The sequence below is a fragment of the Rhamphochromis longiceps genome, linkage group LG18 (genome assembly GCF_057381845.1).
Source record: "Rhamphochromis longiceps isolate RC_006_pf linkage group LG18, R_longiceps_female_GT1.1, whole genome shotgun sequence".
Classification (NCBI taxonomy): Eukaryota; Metazoa; Chordata; class Actinopteri; order Cichliformes; family Cichlidae; genus Rhamphochromis; species Rhamphochromis longiceps.
Window position 1 is genome coordinate 5,618,789 of NC_140574.1, and position 27,803 is coordinate 5,646,591.

Genomic DNA, 27,803 nt, shown 5'->3' on the forward strand with positions numbered 1-27,803 from the left:
CAATTTAATTATAAAACATTTATTAGTTTTGATTGTTTTTGCTCCACCAGGTCAGTTTTTGGTCCTTTCTTTGAAGGAAGTTAATCGAAGTTGATGTTGTTGCACTTTGCCCTCTATAAGCTGGAGTTTTGCAATGTTAACAGAACAGATTCAGACTAAGCGGCCGTGAGTTCAGTTCACTGAAACCTGCATCTCTGAAAGAGAGCACCAGTGTAAATGATGCTGGTGCTCTTCACCCAACAAGCTTTTTTATTTGTATTCTTGCAGAGATCCAAACATTGATGTTATCTTTATGCATCGATTGTTTTCATTTTGCTTTTACTACAACTGCTGCTGTCAGGCTTGTTGTGACACACACACACAGACGGTTAGCTTTTCCTTGAACATGTGGAAATAATCTGGCTTCAGATAATATTACCTCTTGTGATGTCACTGAAAACGACAAACATGAATTTCATCAGAGGAGCATTCGGAGGATGTTTCCACAGTTGTTGGATGGATCGCACTGATGACTTTGATGACTCTGACTTCCCCTCTGCAGCACCATTGTGATAAAATGTTTCCAAAATATGTAATTTGTGACCGAATGACACTTCCGGCAGCTGAGTGGGCCGACTTCCTGTTGGCTCTTCTAGAATATTGGATTGGCGATTCATTTTGCAGCGTTTGAGATGATCAGAAAGCTTTTTGAATCAGTCAGCATCACGTGGGTGTTGAACTTAACACATTTTTTTCTACTTTACAAAAGTTACCCAAAACTTGTGTCGCCTTTTGCTGGGAGTTGTTCTTCACTATTGATTGGCTAAAGCGAGGTTTTGAATGAGGCGAGTAATTTTTTAGTCTTATGGGTTTTATGAGTTTCCATGAAAGTTCCTGCTTTCTTTTAGATTAGATTAGATTAGATAGAACTTTATTAATCCCTCGGGTGGGTTCCTCTGGGAAATTCGATTTCCAAAAAAGCACAGCACCGACAGAAGTTACAGAGTTACAGAATATTATATATATATAAATAGAATAAATAGGAATAAAAAATAAAAATACAAGTGAATTGCACATTTCAAGTATTGAGTCTATTGCACTGTTGACTATTTACAAAAAGTATTGCACAAGGTATTGTACAGTGAGGTGAAGAGGCACTACAGCTTAGTTGTTCCCCCGTCCTTTGTCCTCCTGTTTCCCCTCCCTCTCCCCTCCAGAGAGGAGTTAAACAGTTTGATGGCGTGTGGGACAAAGGAGTTTTTAAGTCTGTTAGTTCTTGTCTTGGGGAGAAGCAACCTGTCACTGAACAGACTCTTCTGATTGTTTATGGCCGTGTGCAGAGGATGCCCAGCATTGTCCATAATGTCCATCAGTTTCTTTAATGTCCTTTTCTCTGCCACTGTCACCAGAGTGTCCAGCTTCATGCCGACCACAGAGCTAGCCTTCCTGATCAGTTTCTCCAGCCTGGATGAGTCCTTCTTTGCTGTGCTGCTCCCCCAGCACACCACAGCATAGAAAAGTACTCCAGCAACCACCGACTGGTAAAACATCCTCAGGAGCTTCCTGCAGATGTTAAAAGACCTCAGCCTCCTGAGGAAGTACAGTCGGCTTTGGGCTTTTTTATACAGGTGCTCTGTGTTGCATGACCAGTCCAGTTTATTGTCCACCCACAGCCCGAGGTACTTGTACTTGTTGACCACCTCCACCTCCTCCCCCTCTATCTGAACCGGCAGTGGACCTGCTCTAGACCTCCCGAAGTCCACAACCAGTTCCTTAGTCTTTGAGGTGTTGAGTTGCAGGTGGTTTGTGTGACTCCATGCGACAAAGTTCCTCACCAGACTTCTGTACTCCTCTTCCTGATCATCCCAGATACACCCCATGATGGCTGTGTCGTCTGCAAACTTCTGAATATGGCATAATTCAGAGTTGTAGCAGAAGTCAGAGGTGTACAGGGTGGAGAGAAGAGGGGACAGCACAGTTCCCTGTGGTGCTCCTGTGCTGCTGACCACTGTGTCAGACGTGATGTCCTTCAGCCTGACGTACTGTGGTCTGTCGGTGAGGTAGTCGGAGATCCAAGCCACCAGGCAGGGGTCCACCTCCATCCTGTTCAGTTTTTCCTGAAGCATACAGGGCCGGATGGTATTAAAGGCACTGGAAAAGTCAAGAAACAGGATCCTGACCGTGCCTTTTCCCCCATCCAGGTGTGAGTGGGCTCTGTGTAGGAGGTACAGGATGGCATCCTCCACTCCGACACCCGCCTTGTATGCAAACTGTAGTGGGTCCTGGGCATGTTGTACCTGTGGTCGGAGGAGGTTGAGGAAGAGCCGCTCTAGAGTCTTCATAAGATGTGACGTCAGTGCCACCGGTCGGAAGTCATTCAGCTCATTGGGCCGGTTCTTTTTGGGGACCGGGACGATGCAGGATGTCTTCCATAGGGCGGGCACTCTCCCCAGTCGCAGACTGAGGTTGAAGACTCGTTGTAGCGGCTCCCCAAGTTCAGCAGCACACGCCTTTAGCATCCTAGGACACACCTTGTCTGGGCATGCTGCCTTTCTGGGGTGAAGCTTCCTCAGTTGTCTCCTGACCTGATCCACTGTGACACTGGGAGATGTTTGGGAGGAGGGGAGGGGGGGGAGATGTCTTGCTGCTGAGAGAGGGATTGGAGGAGGGGGGTGTCATGGTGTCAGGAAGGGGGGGAAGCGAGGGAGGTAGGAGAGTGGGGATTGGACTCTGTAGTGAAGGTGAGGGTGGGGGGGTTGTGGGCTGGTCAAACCTGTTGAAGAAGTTGTTAAGTTCGTTTGCCTTCTCCACAGTCCCCCCCACTGTGCTTTTCTTGGTGTTGTGGCCTGTGATGGTTTTCACACCATTCCAGACCTCCCTCATATTGTTCCTCTCCAACTTCTGCTCCACCTTCCTCCTGTAGGTGTCCTTTGCTTCCCTCAGGCAGCGTTTCTGCCGTTTTTGTTCTATGCATTTGTGCTTGTACTCTGAAACTCTTCTTTCTGTTTGAGAGAGAGAACAAAAAGCTTTTTTTATTAGTCCCCAATGGTCACATGACAGAATTGTTTCTCTATCCTTCCTTTTTTTTCCCCTCGTTCACTTCATCCTGTTCTACTCTACACTAAATATTCCATCTATTCCATATTTTAGTTTTTTATCTCCTTCCTCTCACGCGTCTGTTATCTGTAGCGTTGCAGTGTGGAAACAATAAAATCAACTGTTTCCTTTTTAGGTGCTGGATAGATACACACACACACACACACACACACACACACACACACACACACACACACACGCGCTCAGTCTTCCTCTCTTCCCGTTTCTATTTTGTCAGTGTCATTATTTCCCTGCTCTCTCGCTCTCGTGTGTTTTTTCCTGGTCTCTGTTTCTCTTCCATGTTTCCGTCTCTTCTATATCAGCCTCTTCTTTTGTCATGGCTCGGTGTCTCTCTCTCGCTCTCTCTGTCTCACACTGTATATGGTCATGCAGGCTCAGCTGGCTGTTTCTGCACAAACTGACTTGCAGCACTCATCCTTTCACCGCAGGAAGGTGATTCAGCAGATCAAAGTTGTTCTCTGAGGCTGCGATTGAACGCGGAGCACGTTTGACTTTTGCTTTTCGTGAGCAAAAGTGTTTTTGACGTAAACGGGATAGTTTTGTTAAATTCTGCTGTAGCAGCATCAGCTTTTATAGATTTTTCTTGTCCGCCAGATGCTGAACTTAACTGCAGTAATTTGCAGCTAAATCTGTAGGTCCCTGTAAGACGAAACTAGGTGCAGCAGTGGTGGATGATGGTGTCGGGCAGCCTTTCAAGGTGTGGGTTGAGGTCAGAGCTCTGTGGGAGTTATTTAATGTCTTTATGGAGCTGACTTTCTTCTGCAGGACGATTGTTGTGTGGAAACAGGAAAGGGCCAAACACAAACTGTTGAAACTAAGCTGCAAGAACACATTGTCTGAAATATAACTGCACGCTGTAGCTTTAAGATTTCCTTCAACTGGAACTGAAAGACCACCTCAGAGTGAAACTGTCCAGAGTGCTGTGTTTAAAGAAGTCACGGCAAACTCCGCGGTGAGCGTGAGGTCCGTGTCAGACTCTATCACACAGATTTTTACACGTAGTGGAACATGCTAGCCCATCAGTTGCTATGGTGACTTCCGTGGCACCCACACTGTCCTGCAAGTGCGCGAAGGAGTGATTTATACATCGACCACTCAAAGTGCTTGACATCAAGGTCGGGGTTAAGAGCGTGCCAGTCTGATGTCTAGCGGGGAGTCGGGGAGGGCGCTTCCAGCAGTATGTAAATATCTGAGTGTCAATAATTCATAGGCAGCTTATAGTGAGGTTTTACGGCTGTCATCATGCTGCTCCATGCATATTTCAAAACACTGAAGCACTCAGACACAAACACAGGACTGTAGCTGGATTTGTCCCTCGCATGGGGCTGAAACATTGGAAACAAAAGGCCTGCTGTGTGGTCCAACAGTGCTTTCTACCACAGCCTGGTGATAAGGGTGACAACTGTGTAAACGGTACACATTTATGATTAAAGGACTAGATGCAAATTAAGTGATACCAGGTGCTCTTAGCTGTGTCCTTTAATTGGTTTAGTTTTCCTCTGTTACCTTTGCTCTGGCTGGAGGGTAGAGAAGCAAACTTGTGGTAGAAAAGTTTGATTCCCAGACTTTCATTTTCCCTTAGATGATTCTGGGCCATGGGTGCTGTTTGGCAAGAGGTAGCATTAATAATAATGACAGTAATAATGCTAGTATAAATGTGCAGATCCAGACTGACCATGCACAGAAGCTGTTACTGTGTTTATGTGTATTTGGCCTTTGTTTAGTTCATACAGCCAGTTTTTAAAATCATTTTAATTCCATTGATCAGTCGTCATCATGTCTGTGCTAACTGTTCAATGCGCTGCTCGTGCTGAGCCGTCCTCTGCTCTTGGTGCTTTAGGCGTCTTGAATGTGTAAAGAAGCTGCAGGCTGAAGTACTCGCCCTCTAACATGACGCTGTGCTTTCTGATTGGAGGTAGAGCGCCTTGTGGTCATAAACATTTCCAGAGATGTGTTCTGCAAAACTGTGGAGGTTTCTTTTTCAGATATGGTTTTGGTTTCCAGAGCTCTAATTCTGTTGTTCATTTTTCACATCATCATTAAAGAAAAGCAATAAATCAGCAAATTCATAAAATCTGGATTTTTCTTTTTTGATTGTCCAGTTTATTGTTTTGGTTTTTAATGAACTGAAGGATTGATTGCTTCTTTCTCGTCTGTGTTTAGCCTTTTAGATTTTTGACTCACTCGAGCTAAATGTGAAGCTCTTTGTGTCTGTTTGTGTTTGGAGACAGTTTAAGCTCTCGGGGCTTACACCACCTCACTCTGACCTGTGAAAACATCACCCTAAATCCATTTTGTTCTAACTGAAATAGACAGACAGTGAGACGGAGGGAAGAAGTTACAGAATAGCAGAGCCTGAGTCATCCTTCCTTCCCCTGTGCCTATTTAAAGATCCTCATCCCTCCATCCTCATCATCTGCTTCTTTATTCCTCACCCCAGTCTGAGAAAGGAGGAGGACCTCTCATTCGCTTTTGATCTTGCTTTGGAAGTTTCTGTTTCAGTTTGTCATACGAGTATAACTCTCATCAAGTCAAACGCCTAAGATCGAGGGAGAGGCTAGAAATAATCCTCCAGCTTAGATGAACTTAATTGGAAGAGAAAATATGGCAAAATATCAACTTATTAACTGAAACTGTTGTAAACACAGTTTGAGTGTGTGCCCTGACCTTTGACCTGCTCTGTATACTGTACTTGCATGCACAGGTTTCCTGCACGAGCACTAGCTTGCAGAAAAATAACTTTAATCCTCGCAAAATCAGTAACATAGTTTCAGAGTAATATGATACTTGACTCTAAATTCAGTGTGTTTTGGTGCTGAACAGCACCAACTGCTGGTTGAGGATGAGCATAGTTTCTTGTGTTTTATGGTGTTTTATAGACTTCATGACAAAAACTTATCTCATTATTACTACCTGTCCTTTTTAATCCTTGGTGTCTCATCTTTTTCATTTCTGACCTACTTTAAAAAGGCTCAGAGAGGTGAAAAAATTCTGTATTTCCCCGGAAAACTGAGTCACAGCAGCCATTATAACTCTGTGAAAACTTTTTATTTTATTGTTGTAATCAAAAGAATCACATTCAGCTTCTTTCACAGGCACATTTTAGTGTCTCAGCTGTGTTCATAAGCAAAAGTACGTGTTTTATTATGAGGCTTATGACTGTTTTTTATGTGTGTATGGTTTGTATCTATTTTATTTAATATGTTCCTGCTTGTTATTCATCACTGGGCTTGGTTTCAAATCCAACGTTGTCTTCACAGATTTTTTTGATGTGGTTTGTTATACGTTTAGGAAAAAGCGTGAGTATTCCAACCCGTCACTTCCTTCTTGACTAAAACGGCGCTGGCAGCAATGGCGGCCCCTTCCTGGGCATGATCCTAAAAGCCTGGCAAGTCTTTCTTATTTTCCGCGTGTAAACCTGCAGTAACGTGGAAAGTTGCATGAATGCACTGTTTATACAAAACCTGATTGCATTAGACAGCATTTATCTTGCGGTAGTTTAATATACAGCCACAGTGTGTTTGACTCTGTGCCTGACAGAGTGACTGACAGGCTGATGGACCGCCTGTCCGACTGGGTGGATGATTTTTAACACAGAGCTGACTGACATGTTCATTTCACTCGGTCTCCGCTTTGCTGATAAAACTCCAATTAAATCAAGAACATGCTAACTGAGTGTTTGTGTGTCACCTCCTCAACAAGTCAATATCTAAAAGACAAGGTCAGACCTCCTCTGTTTACCCACACGTCTTCACCTCCCTCAGTGTATTTTCCAGTTCCTCTCTCTCAGCAGGGTAGTTGGATCCCCTGCCAGAGATGATAATTATTGCCATGTGCCTTCATGCTACTGAAATCTCTCTCACACACACATACATTGTGCTGACATCATCGCAGATCACGTCTGTGCCCACAGCCGGTTTCTTGATCCCAGCCAGTTACTCACATGTTTGTGCGTTTAAGAAGGATTTGTCAAGTCAGCCACGCAAACCGCTTTTTCTGTGTTCGACAAATCCTCTGCAGGTTTAGCGTCACTCAGGTCTGCTTCGTGCGTCGCTCGCTGCTTGGGAAGCACACTCACCCGATTTTTTTTTTTAAAATTATTAATTTTTACTCAGACATCCTCCAGGCAGAGAAATCCTGAAATTGCTCCGCAGCTGATCATTCGGCAGCTACAGTCGTCACAGAAATTCAGAATATGTAAATAGCAGAGCATTTAGTCTGCACGAAGAATGTTTGGTATTTTTAGAGTCCTGCATTTAAAGCAGGGACTGTGACTTTTCTACCCTGATTGGTTTAAAAGAGTGGATGTTCATACTAAACACAGTCAAAAAGAGTGAGAATCTCAGCTTCACACTGCTTTAAACGGCCAGTTTGAGTTTTTTCCCCTCGGTGCACCCGTGGCTCAGAAAGTATGGGGGGGTCATCCAGTCCCACCGTGACATCCACTCACTGATGTGAGAACCACTGGCTCTGCATCATATCACTGCGAGCAGATGTGTTCATTTGATGTGAGCACAGAAGCCCCACCCACTCGCTGTTCAAACCTTCTGCTTGTGAGTGTTAGCCAATCAGGGGTTCACCAGGGCCCAGTATCGGACAAATGCGGATTATTTTGGACTGTGATTCTCATACAGCTGCTGTAGTGGAGCCCAAATGTAACAAAATATGGAGATGGGTGTAATTATTTTTGTTATCGTGCCTTAGAAAACATGTGTTCTGTGACCTGCTTTCTAAAACCACGAAGCACATTGAACATGAGCATTTAATTAACAAAAAGCCACACACTGTAAGAAGTGTGTAACATCACCGAGACAAACTTGCTTGTCAAACACTGCTGCGATGCTCCTTTTTTATATCCCACAGAATGTACAAACGGTACGCGCACAAGTTTGTTGTGGAAGTTCATCCTGAATCTATTCTCCAGCCCTTCCGGTCCTCTCCGTCCTCTTTGCTCCGAACATGTTGAATCCAAATGTCCCTGCAACTGCACACACAGACCTAACTGGAAAATTCCTCTGAAGTCTGCAAGCACCAAAAACTGTCTGGACCTACAATTCATCAAGTCACGTGGACTCTGCAGACTCGTAGAGAGCCTGCTTGTCATGCATAAAGCAAATATTTTAATTAGACGTTTGCATCCCGTAAAAACATTTTATCATATTTTAAGTTGATTCACCTCAGGCAAACACATGCATTTTTCATCCACTTGCTATTTTGCTTGTATAACATGGCTTCTTGCAGACTAGTGGAAAGAAAATCTCCAAAATACACATTTAGGTTTTATTTCACTGAATTTTGTTGCTTGTTTCTACACGTTTGATAGATACTGCTTCATTTTCAATATTGAACATAATATTTCAGAAAACTAACAAGACAACAAAATCGTTTTTCTTGTAAAAGTTATCAACTAGTAAGCTTGATTCAGAACCGGATTTACAAAGTCTTTTATCCCAAACAGCGCGATGGAAACCGACTCTTTCTGGCTGTTGACATAGTTTTTTGTTTATAGGGTAAAACCGTTTGATTCTAATATGTCAGCTAAATGAAATCTTCAGGTTTTTGTAAATTAGCACATATTCAGTGCATATTTAAAACTGATGCTTAAGAAAATGGAAACAAATATCAAAAACAATATAAAGAACATCAGCTGGCCTCAGCTCCCATAGACGCACATCCAAGTGTCTCCACCAAATACATTTATACAATAATGACTTGTTGGCTCATTGACTCTCCCTCAGTCACTACCATTCAGCATTTCACAAACTACAAAACCTCCGCAGACTCTCCAGCTTTCATACTGTAACTTTATTTGAAATAGAGTAGAATTAGAAATAGAATAAAGACTATATTGTATTTACTGTTTATCAGTGTATATATAATATATTTACCTCTATATAAATATTAATATAAATGCATATTGTAATCTGGGGCCCGTGTTGGTTCTTAAAACTCTAATTCCCATAATCCTTCACTGTGTGGCTTTCTGCCTTTCTCTGAAATTGTTACTTTGTTTTTTCCAGCTACATTTACTTGGAGTATAATTAGGGGTGGGGTCACACTCATTTGGTCTGTTGTGTGTTTATACTCAGCAGTCGCATATTTACTTTGCAGTGATTCACCCCCAAATTTTCTGGCTCTCTCTTCTTAACTTTCTTTTGAAATGCAGCAGCCCCTCCCCTCCTGGTGATCTGACAGTCCCCGGAGGTTAAAACCCAATGCTGGGAATCGTTTATAAAAGTGCTATTGGATTCAGATGTGCTTTGTGCTGCGTGGAAATCTGCTGATGGTACCGTAGCGAGGTTTGATTTATCGCTCGGGGAGATCGGTCAGCAAGCTTTGAGGTGGTTTGTCGCACTGTGAAAGGTGAATCAGCTGCACCTGCAGTGCTTTGAGTTCCTCATTTATGCACATTCACATTCATTCAAACAGAATCATCTGGTCGTAAGCAAGCGATAAGCATACCGTGATCTCTCTAAATGCTGTAGTACCTTAAATTGTTTTGCTTTTTCAGGGGAAATGTATTCAGTTCATTGCAGTCTTATTGTTAATTTGTCATTGTTTTTTTAAATTATGCTTGTAGGAGCTGGAACAGTGAACATTTATCTAAAAAAACATAAAAACCTGCATGCCCAGTGCAGCTTTAATGATCTCTGAATCTTGAAGTAAAGTTTAGAAAACATTGATCATCCATGTTTTACTTAACACTGACTTTGGCTCTCTCGCTGGGTATTGCTGTATGAGAATAAGGAAAGTAAAATTTGCTCTGTCTTTCTCTCTATGGCAGGTGACATCACACAGAAGGGCTATGAGAAGAAGCGATCCAAGCTGATTGGAGCCTACTTACCTCAAGCACCAGGTAAAGCAGGCTGTTCTTTAAAGCTTCATCCTGCCCTTTTAACTGAACTGCTCACTCACACACACTGTGCTGTTTTAAACTATAGTAGCTTTGCATGATTCACAGTTCAAAATAATCCTTATTTATTAGTCCAGCTGTTCTGATTGGCTGCTCCTCATAAACAGAATATTTGAATAGCTAGTGGGCGGGGCTTCTGTGCTCACAGCCAGAGCTTTGTCTGAGATGATGATAGCTGGTATCGTTCAGAGGCAAGGCGAGAAAAACTTGTCTGAAACTGAGTGTTTAGATTAATCTTGAGCCTAATCTTCAAGGATTACTTGTACGTACACTGACCTCATTATTTGATACCCCGACCATGTTGTTCTCTCTCCCAGTCTCACACAAACACAGCAGCGTAAAAGAGAGGGCGATAACAGACACAATTTAATGATGTATAAACATTTGGGGAGTGAAAAGAGACCAGTGGAGAAGAAATACAAGCAACAGCAGCATAACTGAAGGATGGTCCAAGGTCAGCAGCCCTCACTGTAAGCTTTATTAAAAAGGAAAGTTTGGAGTGTAATCCTAAAACTAGAGAGCGTGTCTGTCTCCCGAATCCAAACTAGGAGCTGGTTTTGCAGGAGGGGGGAGCCCGATAGCTGAAGGCTCAGCCTCTCATTAATAACAGCTCCCAGTAATAGCTTTTGTAGAGCCAGTGTGTCTGCTGGTCTCCAGTGACACTTCAGTCTCTTAAAATGTTGTGCATGTCTGAGAGTGTCCGGGTCTTCCCATTTGATCAGCGTGGATGAGGGCCGACCTTCCAATAAAGCAGTGACAGCTTTTCCACGATGGATCCATCGTTGTGGGTTCTTTTGATTCTGTCCTTTCAGACTGCACTCAGGGGAGTGAAGCGCACACATCTGAGCTACTCTGTGTGCACGTTTAGACATCTTTGTGACCAACAGTCACTGATGGGGACAAAACGCCCGTTCCCACGAGTTTGAGGCTCAGTTTTGGTGTCAGGGTTACAGTTAGGTTATGGTTTAGGCTGAGGGGTAGGATTATTGATGGTTAGGGTAAGATGTCCTCACTAAGATATGAAAACGAGTGTGTGTGTGTGCATCATGAAACCTTCTTTTGTCTTTGGCTGAATACGGCACTTTTTTCTCTCCTTGTCGATGTTTAACAGGACACACAGTAAATCCCATTTTGGGCAGCTTTGTCATCACAGAGATTTTCACAAGTAAGGCAGAGCTGATCGTGCCTTTGTTTTGTTGAAGGTCCTCGTAAGAAGATACACATTTAACTTTATTTCAGTGTTTCGTCTAACAGACTGATAGTAGGGGTTTGTTTTCTTTTGAAAGAAGTCAGAATGACTGTGAAGGATGGGACTGAAGTGAAAACCAGCAGACACACTGGCTCTGCCAAAGCTATAACTAGTAGATGTGTGTGTGTGTGTGTGTGTGTGTGTGTGTGTGTGTGTGTGTGTGTGTGTGTGTGTGTGTGTGAGAGAACAAGCATATGTACTCATAGGCAAGGAGAATGGCAGGAAGTGCATTATGGGATGGAATGAGGAGTGTGGGATGGAGAGAATGTGTGGTATTCACATCCAGACCCAGCGGGGGGTCGTCCCCAGTTCTCTGGGAGGGGGGCAGATGACACACACTCCTCCTTGTGTTGCTTGGCCGCTAACACATTCACGTTTAAATCACTTCTAAGAACATTTCACCAACTAACACTGATTTCCTGGAGCCTTACCTGAACTGTAACTACAGTCTCTACCCACCTAACCTTAACCCTAACCTTAACTCTAACCGTAACCTATTGACAAACCAGGTCGGCAGTGAAAGGCATCTGAGTCCATGCAGGATGAGTAATACAAGAACAACCCAGCATGAATCCAGCACTCCTCATTCCTTTCAGTCCTGTAATGTACTCTTCTTGTGCGCGCGCACACACACACACACACACACACACACACACACACACACACACACACACACACACACACACACACACACACAATAACCCCTTTTTCCCATTTTTCAGACCCTCTCTTGAACACACTTAACAACACAATACTCCTTTTCTCCTTCTGTAACAAGCACACACACACCAGCACAGTTTCCTTCCCCGTGGTGTATTTCAGCTTTAATCCGCACTGCTTTGTATGGAGTCAGGGTGATATAGTTTGATTCTCCTTTTCCCTCCAGTACTGAGAATTTACCACTTTGATGTCATTACATTCAGCCAAAATAGAAAAAATAGAAAATGAAAAACTTTCCTTCTCTTGCATTTACTTTAAGTGAACTCTAGTGTACAGCTGTAGACTCAGAGCACTGATTTGGGGTCAGTAAGATAACTTCTAGGGTTTTTTAAAAAGAAATTTGAAACATAAACTGTCTTCAAGGATTAATTTCACCAGCCAATAAAAAACTATTTTTAAACCCATGATGATTTGAATCAATCATTATTAGAATTTCCAATTTGATTACTTGAAAGTACTTGTAAATGTGGATTTTGGTAAAATTCTAGGATACTTAAACTAAACTGTCGGCTGGCTTGTTACTGTGCACAGAATACTTTTAGACCAAGGTGTTCATGGTCCATTTCCAAATCTCAACTATATAAAAGTTACTCAGCTCATCTCTAACAGAGGGCCTAAAACCTCTGTGGAAAAGATAATAATAATAATGTGATAATGGTTATTTATAAAGCCAGTTTTGACTATAACCACGGACCTTGGTAGGAACAGTACTGTAAACTGATAAATGTAGCTTAAAGCTCAATTAGATTAGAGTTAAACACCAGTCTCCAGCTGCATCTTACTCTAACTTGGAAAGACGAGGCCACGACCTCTGCAGCGACCAGGCCTAAGTAAACCGAGTGTGGACCCATTTTCCAGCTGCTTCAAATTGGTGTTTTAAACATTTTCCCCGTATAATAGCTAGTTTGTCCCAGTCGCAAGCCTTTTCCAAGTCTACAAAGCACCGTCGAAATGGTTGGGCAAACTTTCATGAGACTTCTGTGGTTCTTTGAACAAATGAATAACTTGTTTGGCCCTTTCATGGCCCAGATTATAAAATGTCCTTATGTTTGTTTGAGCTAGCAACAGAAGTTTCTGACAGCCCTGTCGACTTTTGCCAGAGTTGTAAGAATTCCCCCGAGTTCTCCAAAACATTTTCCTTCACATGATGACTACGGTTAGAGTTTCTAAAAATAGCTGCGGTTACATGCCAACAAGTCTTCTCCTGTTTCATGACTTGGCAAACTGACCTGCTTTTACAAGCCTGTATATTCACGTTTATCACATCATCACACTCTTTGTGATTATCTACAGGTATATACTGATTGCCTATCAGCCACTATGCTCTGTGACTATTTAGGCATATGACTATTGGTGCTTACACACCACAGTAAACTGATTATCTGTGTCATACCAAGGTTTTTGTCACTGGCATATTGTTTCTGAAAGCAGGATATGTTTATATTTGTGACGGGTAACCGGAATAACTATGAATTACAGTGAAAGCGATGTAAAAATGTACGCATTGTGTAATTCTGGTTAACACCTCAGACCTGAAAAATCAGACTTTACAGGAACTACAAATTGCTTTTTGAACGAAACGAAAGCCTCCAAGTCCTGTCTGCAGTGTTTGGCTTCATATTGTGAGGCGCACCTCCAGCCTCACTATGATATACCTCCCTTGAGGAAACACAGGCTTGTGGAAGCAAGTGCAAGTCTTCAGGAAAACATCTGCTCTCGCCATCAAGAGGTGATGAAGTTGTTCTGTCGCACTGATCAGCACTGCATCTGTTATCTCTGTTCCAAAGACGATCATAAAGGTCATATCAAAGTCTCAGCCGCAGCAGAAAGGGCTGAACGGCAGAGGGATCTGCTGGACGCCACTACCTGGAGGTGGAGAGGAGCGGGAAAGGCGTTTTAGTAGCAGTCTCATACAAGAGTATCGGCAGAACGGGGAGCTTCGCTGAATGCGTGTTTGGGAACAATGACAAGTCTTGGGCTTTAGACTGTTTCAAAAATAGCTACGAATTCAAGTATAACAACATTAGAACCCCGATCCCAGGTACCTGGTCCTCCAGGGTGGGAGTGTACCTGGATCACAGTGCAGGTGTTTTGTCCTTCTACAGTGTCACCGATACCGTAAAACTCCTCCACAAAGTCATGACGAAGTTCACTCAGCCGCTCCGTATCGGACTTTGGCTTTCAGAAGGAGCCGCCGCTGAGCTGTGCAAGCTCAAGTAGGCGGGTCAGGCGCGATCAGGTTTGATGTTTAGCACTTTGGTGTGGGAGCTAGAAAACACCTATCAACTGCAGAGCTCTGATTTCAGAAAACCTGTAACTACTGACAGAGTTGTAACCACTTCTACTTTGTAAACATTGTACGATGCCTCATGAATGTCCTCCTATGTTTACATTTATCTATTCGCATTTGCTGTAATACTTTTAAATACATTTTCTGAGAGGAAATAAAGTAATTTTGTACAAATTTATACATTTGGTGTAATATGAATATTTTCTTTATGTAGTTATTCTGCTGACTTCAATGAATGTATGCACATTCAATATTGTGCATATAGCAAAGGCACAGTTGTGATCTGTCTGTGGTCTAGGGGTGGGGGAAAAAATCGATACTGTGTAGTATCGTGATATTTTGTTTGCTAATAATGTATCGATACAGGCACAGCAGAAATCGATATTTTGCTACAAAAAACGTTTTTGTGGACTGGAACATGCTCTGACTTCAGAGCATGTTGATCCTTTTTCTGAGCAAGAATCCTGACATTCCTTCACTGTCCAAACTTTTTTTTGGCAGCAATAAACATGACAGTTTACTTATTTTTATTTAAGACGTGTTTTATTTTAATTAAGTTTAAAACTTTTTATTTAATGTAAAATTATATTTAGTTTTAATTTACTTTCAAATTCTTCAGTTGCTGAATGGGCTGCATGGTTTTCACAAATTTCATAGTTCAGAATAGCTATAATTGTACCAGATGGTTGCATTCAGTTAAGTTGGACTAGACTGTAATACAAACCATTCAGTTTGTCAACAATAAAACTGAGTGAAATGAGAGAAAGACTGAGTGCGAGGCTTTGATATTAGATAAAATGAATATTGATAAAGTTTACCTTTATGTACAGAATCTGAATATCGCAAAATATTTTAAAAATCGCAATAATATCGTATCGTGCGTTAAGTATTGTGATAATATCGTATCGTGGGATGTATGGTGATTCCCACCTCTACTGTGGTCTATAAAAGTTACTTTCTCACAGCACATTACGGTTGTCAGTCCTTCTGTGTCGTGCTTCAAGCATGCAAAACATTTGTTGCATTAGATGCCTGTAAGGAGAGGGCATTTTCTGTAAGAGCACATTATGTAATTTCCTGAAAGTGAAAAAACCACATATAGTACACTTGGTTTCTTTTTTAATTATATTGCTTCCTGAGCTTCTTCTTTTTTTTTTTAATTACGATTGCTATAATCAGCATTAACCATGTTGGTGTTGGCACAGGATGATGTGCAGTGTTGATGTTCCTTTATTTGGCTTTTCCCCCCTCATATCTTTCTCAACCAGCCAAAGGACAAAGAAGCTTAACTGTGTTAGTGTTTATTTCCAGCTTTCTCCCACAATCCAAAGACAGGCATTTTTTAAAGCACGATGCTGATTATGAAGGAATTTTAGCTGAATTTAGTATATTTACCAAATTGGTTCAACAGATTCATGTACGGTTTTTATAGTGTGAAAAGCAAAAAGAAAAAATGAAGTGTTTTTGTTAGAATTAGTGGTTGATGTGAGTTGGAGGGAAAATCTGTGATTATTTTATGTGTTTTGTGAAAGTTTATTGTGTAAAACTTGCTGCTTGTAGATTTCAGGTCATACAGGGATTAATAAATACTGTGTAGACTTGCTAATAGATCTCAGAACGTACATCAAAACATGCTGACACGATGCAGTCTGTTTCTACTTGATGTGAAGCTTCTTATTTTTTTCTGTTTTTCCAGCCAGAGTGCCGCTGATCAAAGCAAATCTCTTATTTGTGTAAATAAAAATAAAATAAATGGTCTCACTGGTTCAACATCGATGAGCTTTACTATGGGCACCTAAAGAGACACGCATCATGTAACACCACACCCTGCACATAAACAACTGTTTATAAAAGAAAGGATAACAACATACAGTGTATAAATATACATGTGGACTGGTTCTTGTATAGTGCTTTTCTACTCAAACTGAGCACTTCATACTACTTTCCACATTTATATAAACACTTTGTTTTGTGCTTTGCGTGTGTAAGTTCTTTCTATCTAACATTCAAACTCCGATCGAGGCATCAGAAAGCAAACTTGGGGTTATAAGTATCTTTGCAGACAGACTTGAGCAGATGGGGATCGAAGCACCAACCTTCAGATCAGCAGGTGACCTGCTCTGAATCCTGAGCTTCAGTTCGTTTTTGGTTTGCATTTTTGAGCTTTTCCGTTATTGTATATGTAACAGGTTTGGCGTTATAAAACAGCCTGTTGAACAGTTGTATAGCCTGTTTTTAGCAGCCAAATAGACAGCTGTGCAGTCTGTGTGCAGAACGAGTATAAGGAAAGGAAGCAGGACAAAGAGCTAGTTGACTGAATCGGGAGAAAGGGAAATCCATCCTTCTCGGTTCCCCAGAGGAAACAAGAAGGCGAGGTGTTTTCCAGATCTGTCGTTTATCCCTGTGCTTCCTGGTAGTCGTTAATGATTGGCTAATCAACTTTTAGCTTTTCGCCTGAGCAACAGCGGCACTCTGAGCCACGCTGAGAGCTCTAATGAAGACAGACGAGGGTAGAAGTATGAAGCTGAGATAGATGGTCATAGATCACCGGCTGTGGATCGGTTGTAGCTGTCAGTAACAGGGTGGTTATTATCATCAGACTTATTGATTGCTGTGTAGGGAGGTTGTTTTCTCTGAGTGAGTGTGTTTGTGCATGCTTAAAGATATGTGTGTGTGCACAAGTGTGAACCAAGACTGATCTGTTGTGTATGTTTTAGATTTAGAAGTTTTAAAATGCTTCTAGTTTTTTCTGATTTCTGATACAGATTTTCTTTAGGAGACTAATAACTGTGTTGTGATAAAATAACTAAAGCCAGTCTTGCTTAAAGTAAGTGTGATGATTTACATCTGAGGACTCTTACTTTTTGAATCACAAATTGTTGTGTCGACTGAGACGACATATTTTGCTTACTGTGCAAAAGTCTTGAGCCACCTGCCATTTCTCGAAAAGAAATGGGAGTAGCGATTTATTGAACTGTGCAAACATTCATGGGAATACAGTATATAAGACAAAATCAGTGTTTTATACAAGGTCAAAGTCAATATTTTTTGACCACTTTTATTCTTCAACACAGCCTGAAATCTTGTAGACAAACCTTCTTTTCCTTTCTTGAAGTAGTCTCCATGAATCGGCCGCTTTCTCTGCTCTGGGGAGGCCAGTCTGTGGCTGATGGTGTTTCATGTGTTCTCGGGTTATGACTATTTTTAAAACAATATTCCAACCACTCATGAATATTTGTTTGTGACCAACAGTGGAGAGAATCACCTTGATAGACTTTTTCACAGCTGACATTTGGGCTGGTGGTAGCAGGTGTAATCAAGTTTATTACCAGGCTTCCATTTGTTAATAGCTGCTTCTCATTAATCCTTGTCAGTCAGCGAGCATGCAAAACACCAGGTGCCTTGAGATCTCTCGCCAAAATGTAATGTGACGATTGTTTATGTCATTAGATACAATTTTAATCAGCATCCCTGTGCCTTAGGAATGGATCCGTCCATGGGCCAGGAGAGGAGAACACCCGTCACCCCGTCGTCGTCCTCCCGCTACCACCGCCGACGGTCTTCTGGCTCCAGAGACGAACGTTACCGATCAGGTGAGAGGCAGGTTTTGACCTCTGACCTTGTTGGCATTTAGTTGTGTCCCTGTTATCTTTCAAATATGCCTCATTGTTTCCCCTCACACAGACCAGGTTAATTGAAAAATAGTTATGATGTCATCAATCACAGAGAAATATTTGTTCACGACTGTTAGAGAAGTGAAAGGTAGATTTAAACTGAAGGACTTCCCAGCTTCTTCCAGTAAAGTCGACTGATTATAATTTGGAGTTAAGATAAGATAAGATAACCTTTATTAGTCCCACACGTGGGAAATTTGTTTTGTCACAGCAGGAAGTGGACAGTGCAAAAGTTATGAGGCAAAAATTAGAATACAATAAGAATAAATACAGTACACAGCTGTACAGAATAGAATAAAATAAAATACTATATACAGTAGAATAAAATAAAATAAATATACAATAAGATAAAAATAGAATACAAATACAAATACTATATACAACTGAGTAAAAATACAACGATGACAGAAAGGATTATTGCACTTAGTATTATTGCATATGTATGGATGTGTGTGCTTGATCAGTTAAAGTCTTTATTATGGAGTCTGACAGCAGTGGGGAGGAAAGACCTGCGAAATCTCTCCGTCCCACACCGTGGGTGCCGCAGTCTCCCACTGAAGGAGCTGCTCAGTGCTGTCACAGTCTGCTGCATGGGGTGGGAGATGTTGTCCATCAGGGATGACCGCTTAGCCGCCGTTCTCCTGTCACTCACCACCTCCACTGGGTCCAGAGGGCATCCTAGAACAGAGCTGGCCCTTCGGATCACCCTGTTCAGTCTCTTCCTGTCCCCAGCAGAGATGCTGCCGCCCCAGCAGACCACGCCATAAAAGATAGCAGAAGCCACAACAGAGTCATAGAATTTCTTCAGGAGTGGGCCCTCCACTCCAAACGACCTGAGTCTCCGCAGCAGGTACAACCTGCTCTGCCCTTTCCTGTAGAGGGCGTCTGAGTTATGAGTCCAGTCCAGTCTATTGTTCAGATGAACACCAAGGTACCTGTAGCTGTCCACAGCCTCAATGTCCATACCCTGGATGTTCAGTGGTTGCAGTGGAGAATGCTTGTGCCTGCGGAAGTCTACCACCAGTTCCTTGGTTTTACTGGCGTTGATCTGGAGGTAGTTCAGCTGGCACCAGTCCACAAAGTCTTGGGTCAGTCCTCTGTACTCCTTGTCGTCCCCATCAGTGATGAGGCCGACTATTGCAGAGTCATCAGAGAACTTCTGCAGGAAGCACTGGGTGGAATTGTGGGAGAAGTCTGCAGTGTAGATGGTGAAGAGGAACGGAGCCAGAACCGTTCCCTGTGGGGCCCCCGTACTGCAGACGACCCTGTCCGACACACAGCCCTGAGTCCTCACATACTGTGGTCGGTCGGTGAGGTAGTCCAGGATCCAGGTAGTGAGGTGATGGTCCACTCCAGAGTTCTCCAGCTTGTCCTTTAGAACCGAGGGAAGAATGGTGTTGAAGGCACTGGAGAAATCAAAGAACATGATTCTCACAGTGCTTCCAGCGGTCTCCAGGTGAGCGAGGGAACGATGTAGGAGGTGAATGACGGCATCATCCGCTCCAATGCCAGGCTGGTAGGCAAACTGAAGTGGGTCCAGTGATGAGCTTATTAGGCGCCGAAGCTGAGCCAGGACCAACCGCTCCAGGGTCTTCATCAGGTGGGATGTCAGAGCCACCGGCCTGTAGCTGTTGAGGTCCTTGGGGCGTGAAGTCTTTGGCACTGGTACAACACAGGAGGTTTTCCAGAGCTGTGGGACTCTTCCCAACCTCAGGCTCAGGTTGAAGAGGTGCTCCATCAGTTCTTGACTGAATAAATTTAAATATCATTGATGAAATCAGGTTTAATAATTGCTATAACTTAATACTTCATATTACTTCTTTTATGCAAATACATGTACTTGTATTTCAGATCAGGCAAAACTGATTAGTGTTTGGTGGTTTTTGGATAGATTTTGGCCTCTGAAGGTCTTGAAGTATTTTGCTACCAGCTCTGATGACTTTCTCAGACATCAGGAAAACCACATCTTCGTTGATATCTTGAGTCTTCTTGCTACATGCAGAACGAGCTACAACAAATCCAGTGTTTGCTTTACATCTATGCAATGAGCTCCTGACAAATCTTCCACAGCTCTTGTAAGATGCGGTTCAGTTTCGTTCCATCTGGTGTTGACTAAAGATTAATACAGGATTAACTCAGGATTTCAATCTTTTCAGTGGCGTCTTATTCAAAAGTAATTTGTAGGAATTTGTTCTACTGACATCAAGCGATGGTAATACAGATAGACAGGAAACCAATAAGAAAAGAAACAATGTGGTGTTGTAAAGCTTGAATTCCTTGACAGGTGGTGGAACTGGGCTTACTTTATTATTATGTCCCTACAAGCTGTTGGAGAATTGAAGCTATTAAAGTTTGATCTGATGCATAATAAATCCTGACAAAACCCGTTTAACCCAGTGAACTGAAAAAGAAGAGCCATGTGAGCACCTTTAAATGCCACATGCTCGCTTTCACACACTGCACAGTCACACTCAGTCAACCGGGAGACAATAAATGTGCACTTGAGATTTAAATTACCTCTGTTCCCCTTATATAAGCACATCCACAAGCCAAACAACCGGACGTCTATGAGCCCCGTTCGTTCTGACTAATGTCTTAATATGTCACTATCGGGCCAAACGCCCGTTTGCTCTGTGTCGGCGTTTGTGGCGTTTGCCTTTTTTTGGCAGTGGGCACCATTCAAACAAACCCAGCTGTGGCTCTGTATGCAGCACTCTATCTCACTCTTAAAAACACCAATTTACGAAACATCTTCGCCGACACGCCCTGCACCTAATCCAGTCAGAAACCACAGGGCCTCATGGGAGCTGCTGTCAGGCTGGGAATGTTTGTGCACGTAAACTGAATGAGAATAAATGGGAACATGGTGCTCGTTGTAAAGAGAACCGTGCAGCACAAACACAGAGAAACACAGAGGATAGTCCTGCTCTTGTTTGCTGCTCTGTCTCTGTGTGCTGCTGCTGCAGGGTGGACTCCATCTAATTTGTATGTTTGCACTGGACATCAGAGCTCTTAGTGCATGCATGATAACATATGATGCATAATTAAACCTTTTTTAAATGTGATATTATGTAACTAAATATTATAGAATGCTTTTTTTTAAGGAACTTAAATGCTAAGAAGGGGTAAATTTAGCCTGTTGCTACAGTTATACATAATAATACATATATAATATATGTATTAATTCATCCTCTCCCAGTTACATCAGTCGGCTGCTCTCCAGCCCTGATGTTTGACGGTACGTTGGTCTAGGAGTAGTTTGGGGAAAAAAATATATAGTGTATAGCTTTTAAATTCACAATTCTCACTTTGTATTATACAGAAGCATTAAATGCTGGGGGAAACCAGTAACCTCTTATTTTGGATAACCAAATCTTAAGCACCCTTTGAGTATCTGCAGAGTAATTTTCATTTGTGCCGACAAAAAGGAATTCAACAGCTAACACTGAGTTAGCTCACTGAAGTGTAGTTTTAAAAAACATCTCTGATTATGTGATTATTCATTATATCACTGTGAATGAGAAGGATCTAACAGAGACTTTTTATATGTCCTGCATATGTTTCCAGATGTGCACACGGAGGCGGTGCAGGCAGCCCTGGCAAAGCACAAAGAAAGAAAGATGGCGGTGCCGATGCCTTCGAAGAGGCGGTCGCTTGTGGTCCAGAGCTCCATGGACGCCTACACACCACCAGGTAAAGGACACACTAAACTTTCACATTTGAAGCCAATGAACGAAAATGATCATTTTAATAATTAGTTTTCATTGCCTGATTCTGACTGTGTGCATATTGTGAATGAATTCTGACAATACCAGGAGTTCAGCTGGTTTTTCAATAATACCAACTAATGAAAAGAACCAAACGAAGCTCAAACAGCAGGAGCTGTGTCCTTGTGAGGCTCAAACTCTCAGGAGAAAACAGAAAGAAATCTTTGTTTACTATTGATATAAAAAAAAAGTTTATTTTTACTCTACCAATACTGAGGCAGAAACGGTACACTTTGTTTGGTTGTAAGTACTAATGGAAAAGTTAATATACTAGATAAAGGATGGAAGATGGAGCTGCCAGGCAGGAGGAAAAGAGGAAGGCTTCAGAGGAGGTACATGGATGTAGAGAAGGACATGCAGAGGAGGGTGTTAGGGATATGGCAGATGAGTCGATGTGGTTACTCCTGAAGGGAGCAGCTGAAAGAAGAAGAAACTTCATCTAAAAGATCAGGAAGTTTTGATGTGTTGTGTTTAAACACGGGGCAAGGTTAGTTTCTGACATGTTGGTGGCACCGCAGGAAATATAGTTGGTAAGATTTATCCTCCATCACTACAGAATATCAGCAAAAAATTGATCAAAATCAAAGTCAGCAATGTTTTTCACAAAGAGACAGAATGTAAATATCTATAGATGCTATCTCATATATTCAGTGGCTTCATGTTTATTCTGGCTCTGTCTCTCTGCAGAAGAGGCTGTTTTGTGCCGTTTCTATCTTCTGTAAGTTACGCTGGTTTTCTCAGAAGGTGTCTCCTTTAGGCCTGAAATGAAAAGCCCGTGAAATGTCACGTTATAGCCCGCCATCTGTCACATCTGCCAACTTTGGGATTCAAGCTGTCAGTCGAGTTACTCTGTCATTGACTGACTCTGGCAGCAGCTGGCAAACCGCCATGCTCATTTGCAAATGTGATTTCCGTTTATGTTGATGCACGATGATTTTTAAATTTCAATCATTTACCAAAAATAAAGAAAAGATCAGTTTGCATTAATATTAAACAGAAGAAATCCCCCAAGAGCAGAGGAGTAGCTGCAGTATCGATCTCCGTGTGGTAGTGACATTGGTAATGAATGAATAGGACGAGCCGTCATTGACTGACGTGTCAGCATCTTCTATAAAACCTGGAGACGGATGGGTACTCTGTAAGCTAACAGCAGTGCAGGAAACGTGAACCACTTTATTTTGCTCATTAGAAAGTAGATTTCTCTAAGTTCTGCGATCTGCAATCTTCTGACATCTAGTGGTGCGATTTTATAAACTGTACCCTTTTAAAGAAAACAAAAACTTAAAAATCTGCAAGAAAAATGATGTCATTGCTGTTTACCTTGTCTGTGGGTTTTCTGTATCTTAAACAACAGATGAATATTTGGTTTTAAAAAAAAAGTCATAAAATTAATTGGGACATCTGGCATTATTCTATATTTGCTCAGTGCTTTCTGGCTCTCTCTAGCTCAGGCACTCCTATGATTATCTTTGGCAATCCCACTGCTTCCTGCTGAATACACAAATCTTTCAACAAATTGTTTTGTTTTTTTTCCCTGGCAAAAAAGAAAAAAGAGAAAAATGCTCGGTGATTTCCCCAAACAGCTGAGGACTATTTGTAGTGATGGATTAACACACATTTACTGCTTGAGTGATTATTTGGGGCAGCAGGACGATATATGTAGGACCGAGTCGAAGTAAATTATGACTTCTGAAAAGAACACATCAGTCAGTGCAACAGTGTAACTCACTGTGTTTTTAGCAGTTCCTGGACAAACAATGGACCTCTGTGCTTTAGGGGATGATGGCTTTGGATGCAAAATACCTGTTTGTATTGAATCTTATGGAAAGAGTCCAGTATTGACTTAATGCTAGTTAGCTAGCATTGATGCATGCCAGACTGATGATGATAACTGCTGACCACAGTTTCACTGAAACAGAATCTTAACCCAGCTCAAGTTTTATAATTCAAAATTCAAAATGGCAATGAAACCTTTGTTGAGCAGACTTTTTGCAAGACTCACATGCCACATGCTTCAAATGTGCATACGCTTTTTCTGCAAGAATGTTCATAATACTACACACAAACACACGTCTACGTGATTTCCGGGTATTTTTACTGTTGTGCACAAATGAAGATAAACAAGCTGCACACATGACACACAAACTGCACATAATTCATCGTGCAGATTTAGAAAGACCTTGTGGGAGCATTAAAGGCAGTCGCACACATACAGGCACTTGTGCGCACGCAGCCACACACACATTTCTGTCAGCCAGTGAGGTTCATGCGAGGACAGCCGAGTCGTGTGTTGCTGAGCAGCGTGTCGTATCGTGCGGAGATGACAAGTGAGAGAGGCCTCTGATGTGCTCTCATCGGGTTTTGACTGATTTTCACAGCTGCATTTTCTTAATTTTTCCAACGCATCGTGAAATATATTTCTGTGGAACCGCTTTGTGTCACTTTCTCGTTTCTCTTTCTGCATTTTTCTGAGTATTTGCTTCTTAAGTCAGCTGGCAGCGTTGCGCTTTCAATATATTTTGTCACTGGAAGTCTCCCCATCTCGCTATGAGCAGGATAACGAGATCCACATTCATTAATCAAGTGTGTTAGCACAAAGCATCATGGGAAGACTACATCCAGTCACATGGTGTTTTCTAGTGCTGTCAGCTGTATCAATGACAAATATGCTGACTTTCAAAGTCTCGATTGCACACGTTAAATTGTAAAAGCAAAAAAAAAAAAAACACCATAAAAGCTCTAGTACACTGATTTTCTTTTTTTTTTTCTGCTTTCAAATTCAATTCTTCTTCTTTTTAAGAAATACACAGTTTGGTCATCAAACTCTACATATTTATATTATTTGACTCAAGCTTTGCAGCTCCTCCTGCAGTGCACTGTTTGACACAAGCTGATTAAGCCCTCTTCACCTTTAAATCAGTTTTATCCTGTCTTCACTAACAAAAGGTTTGCATGGTGGGTGTTGGAGGCTTCTGTGTTCACAGTGCCTGAGACCAAATTGAGGATCTCCCCTCTGTATATCATACAAAGGATTTGTGTAGACATGCTTTCATGTTAAGCTTCTTATTGATCTTTTAAGATTTGATTTACTAACACAGGAGCAGTGACGGAACTCTGATGTCTTACACTGAAACATTTATTGTACTAAGATCAGTGTCAGGGAAAATTACTATATAATCTGCACGAGTTCGAATGGTAATGTAAATCTTATCCAGATAAGATTTAACTTTAGTTTAAGGAAACAGCTGAAATCTTGTGTTTACTTTTCACCTAAGATTACACGAAGGTTGCTCCTCACGAGCTTTAGAGAGTCTGATTCATTATAGTTTTGCTAACGTCGCCACGCTACCAAATTCTTACACATGCATCATAGCATGTAACGTGAAAGATGTCACTCTTAGTGACTAACTTTATAAAATACTTAGCAAATGTGCAGGTCCCCCGTAGCTGATATTTAGCATCTTTCATTCATCTCATTGTTTTGGTTCACCACCCGCTTCTCACCCAACAGCAGACGGGAAGCTCTTCACCGGTCGCCCAGAGCTAAAAGCAGAATGAATACTGGAAACAAACATTAGTCCTCGTTGTTGTTTGTTGCTCTAAATTTACCAGGTGTTTTGGTTTCACTTTGACCAACTTCAGCAGCTGATTCCATGTGGTTATTAAAACAAGAAAAACAAACCAAAGCATCAACTTCATAAATGTGAAGATGAACGCAGCTAAATGACAAAGTAAAGGCTTTGACTTAAACTTCAGGTTCCCAGATGGTTTCACCTGTTGCACAGGTACAGAGTCCCAGCTGCATATGTGTGTGTACTAAAGTCAGTCACACTGGAGCGCAGCAAACCAGTTTAACCCTTTATCGGGTAAGGAACCATTTATAGTTAAAAAGATCAAACGTCTCATAGTAACACTCTTGGGCTGAAATATTTGAATTTTCAATTTTTTTGGTTTTTTTTATTGTTGGACTTTCCTCGTCAGTCGCACAGTTACCTTCTCTCTGCATCTGCCCTGCGAGAAAACACACACGTGCACACTAATCGAGTACCTTTGAGTGTGTGTGTGTGTGTGTGTGTGTGTGTGTGAGAGAACTAGGTCAGCTTCTGTTGTTATTCATATCACCACTACTAGCCTCATAACGCCGTGGGCATTATGGAAATGCCATGCAAAACTTGCAGAAGCACACACCCGTGTACGCACACACGTTTTAGCTTTCACACGCACAAACAAGTTTGTGTTCCTCCCCTGCAGCGACTTTACCCAGAGGGGGGGAGTAGGGCTTACACATCGACACCTCTGTTTGCACCGGTGTTTGGAAAGATCCTTTTTTTCCCCACGGTTTGGATAAAACTTCAACCCTAATGTCCATCCTCATCTTCTCTCTTCCTCAGACACCTCCTCAGGCTCAGAGGGCGAAGGTCAGGGGGACGGTGATGAAGAAGAGGGAGGAGAAGGTGAAGAAGAAGACGGAGGAGGCGGCGGAGGAACCTCGTCCAGCCAGGAAGGAAGCATTAGCATGGAGCACTGGATCAGCAGGGCAATCCACGGCACCTCCTCCACCACCACCACCACCTCGTCAACAGCCTCCTCGTCCTCGTCCTCCACACGCAGCGGCGGGAGCGGGGCAGCGGCCGGCAGGCTGGCTGACGTGCTGGCCCAGCATGTTCACATTTCCTCCTCCCACCACCACCGCCACCACCATCACCACCACCACCACAGTAAAGGTAGGTGACTTGGCGCAGTGCTGACATAATAGTCTAACTTTTGGTCTCGGCGTGGCACACGGCGTCCTACAGGGAAAATAAAACGATCATTAGCAGTTAGCGCTGTGTCATTAATGTGAAGGCCAACGACTGCAGTGAGTCTGTAAAGCTGTTTAAGTCAGTTTCAACTGAAAGGGAACATTTTTAAACATGAATTCAAGCCTCAGGCTGAAAAAACAGGCTTTCTGTCACGTCTGTCAAAGAGGTTTACATTCAGCTGTCCACTGTGTGGCCCTTTGCAGCTTTATCTAATGACGCCTTACAGTTATTCACGACACCTTTAGTAAACTACAAACTCCTTTAGCAAAGGTGGAAGACCCTCGTCAAGGCAGCTTCAGCTAATCCAGACAGTGTATACAAAAATACAAAGCTTCTGTTAGCAGGTCTCGACACTCCTAACGAAATCGGACTCTTCTGGACAAACCAAAACAACCCAACCGCTCTAAGATTTAGATTTTTCCCGAAGTTTCCAATTTTGTTATGTTCGCCAAGTCGTGGTGTGTGCTTACTGTTACAACGTTTCTAGTTATTCGTCTTTCATATGGGACCAAATAGACAATCAGGACAGGGTTAATATTCACACACATTTAATCCAGATCATTGCTTAATTAAACATTGTTTTAAACATTATATGAAACTTAATCAGGTACAAATGACATCTTTCAACCCAAGAAGTTAATAAAAGTTTATTTTATTATGCAAAGCACAGTATGGACTCTGAGACGGCTGCATATAAAAACTAAAGCTCCCATCAGAGCCTTGTTTCTTATATATTTTCCCCCTTTTTCACCTCATCAAGAACAGAATAATAAAATAATAAGCAGAATAATAAACATAAAGGATTCAATACTTTGTGGGAGACCTCAAATCTCCCTCAGACCCCTTGAAGGTCCTTGAATCCCAGACTAAAAAAAAAACAGCAGCTGAACTTAAAACAGAAACTGTCCTGTAGTTTTTTCTGACTAAAACTGAGTCAGCAGTTAATAAAAGATGTTCTCTACCGAGAGAATCTGGACGTAGCGTTTCATCTTTGAGCTTCACAGTAAGATGTTGATGGCAATGTTCAGCTCAAGGTCCTTTTTTCTTGTGTTCTTTGAGTTTGTAAGTGGAGTTTGTAACTTACTGTGTGTGTTTGTGGCAGTTCTGCTGTCATTCTCCTGACAGCCAGTTTTCTCTTTTTGTTTTGTTTCTGCTGCGCTTTCCCCCCCTACTGCTCCTTTTTCAGTTTTCATACTTTCATTGAAAAATATTTTTGAGTCTCGTGACCTTGACGCCTGCACAAACTCAGCACATTCTGTAATGATTTAACAAAATCTGTCTCATCAGTAACA

General features: G+C 42.1%; 1 protein-coding gene across 8 annotated transcripts in view; it reads left to right on the forward strand.

The window, feature by feature from the left end:
* Positions 1-27,803, forward strand: part of LOC146647574 (disco-interacting protein 2 homolog C) — a 195,635-nt gene that overhangs the window by 97,897 nt on the left and 69,935 nt on the right. For all 8 annotated transcript variants that reach the window (XM_085388739.1, XM_085388742.1, XM_085388741.1 and 5 more), the window contains exons 2-5: positions 9,881-9,952; positions 17,751-17,861; positions 21,510-21,635; positions 26,101-26,433. In XM_085388739.1, the coding sequence (XP_085244865.1) occupies positions 9,881-9,952; positions 17,751-17,861; positions 21,510-21,635; positions 26,101-26,433 (642 nt within the window). The remainder of the gene's footprint in view (positions 1-9,880; positions 9,953-17,750; positions 17,862-21,509; positions 21,636-26,100; positions 26,434-27,803) is intronic.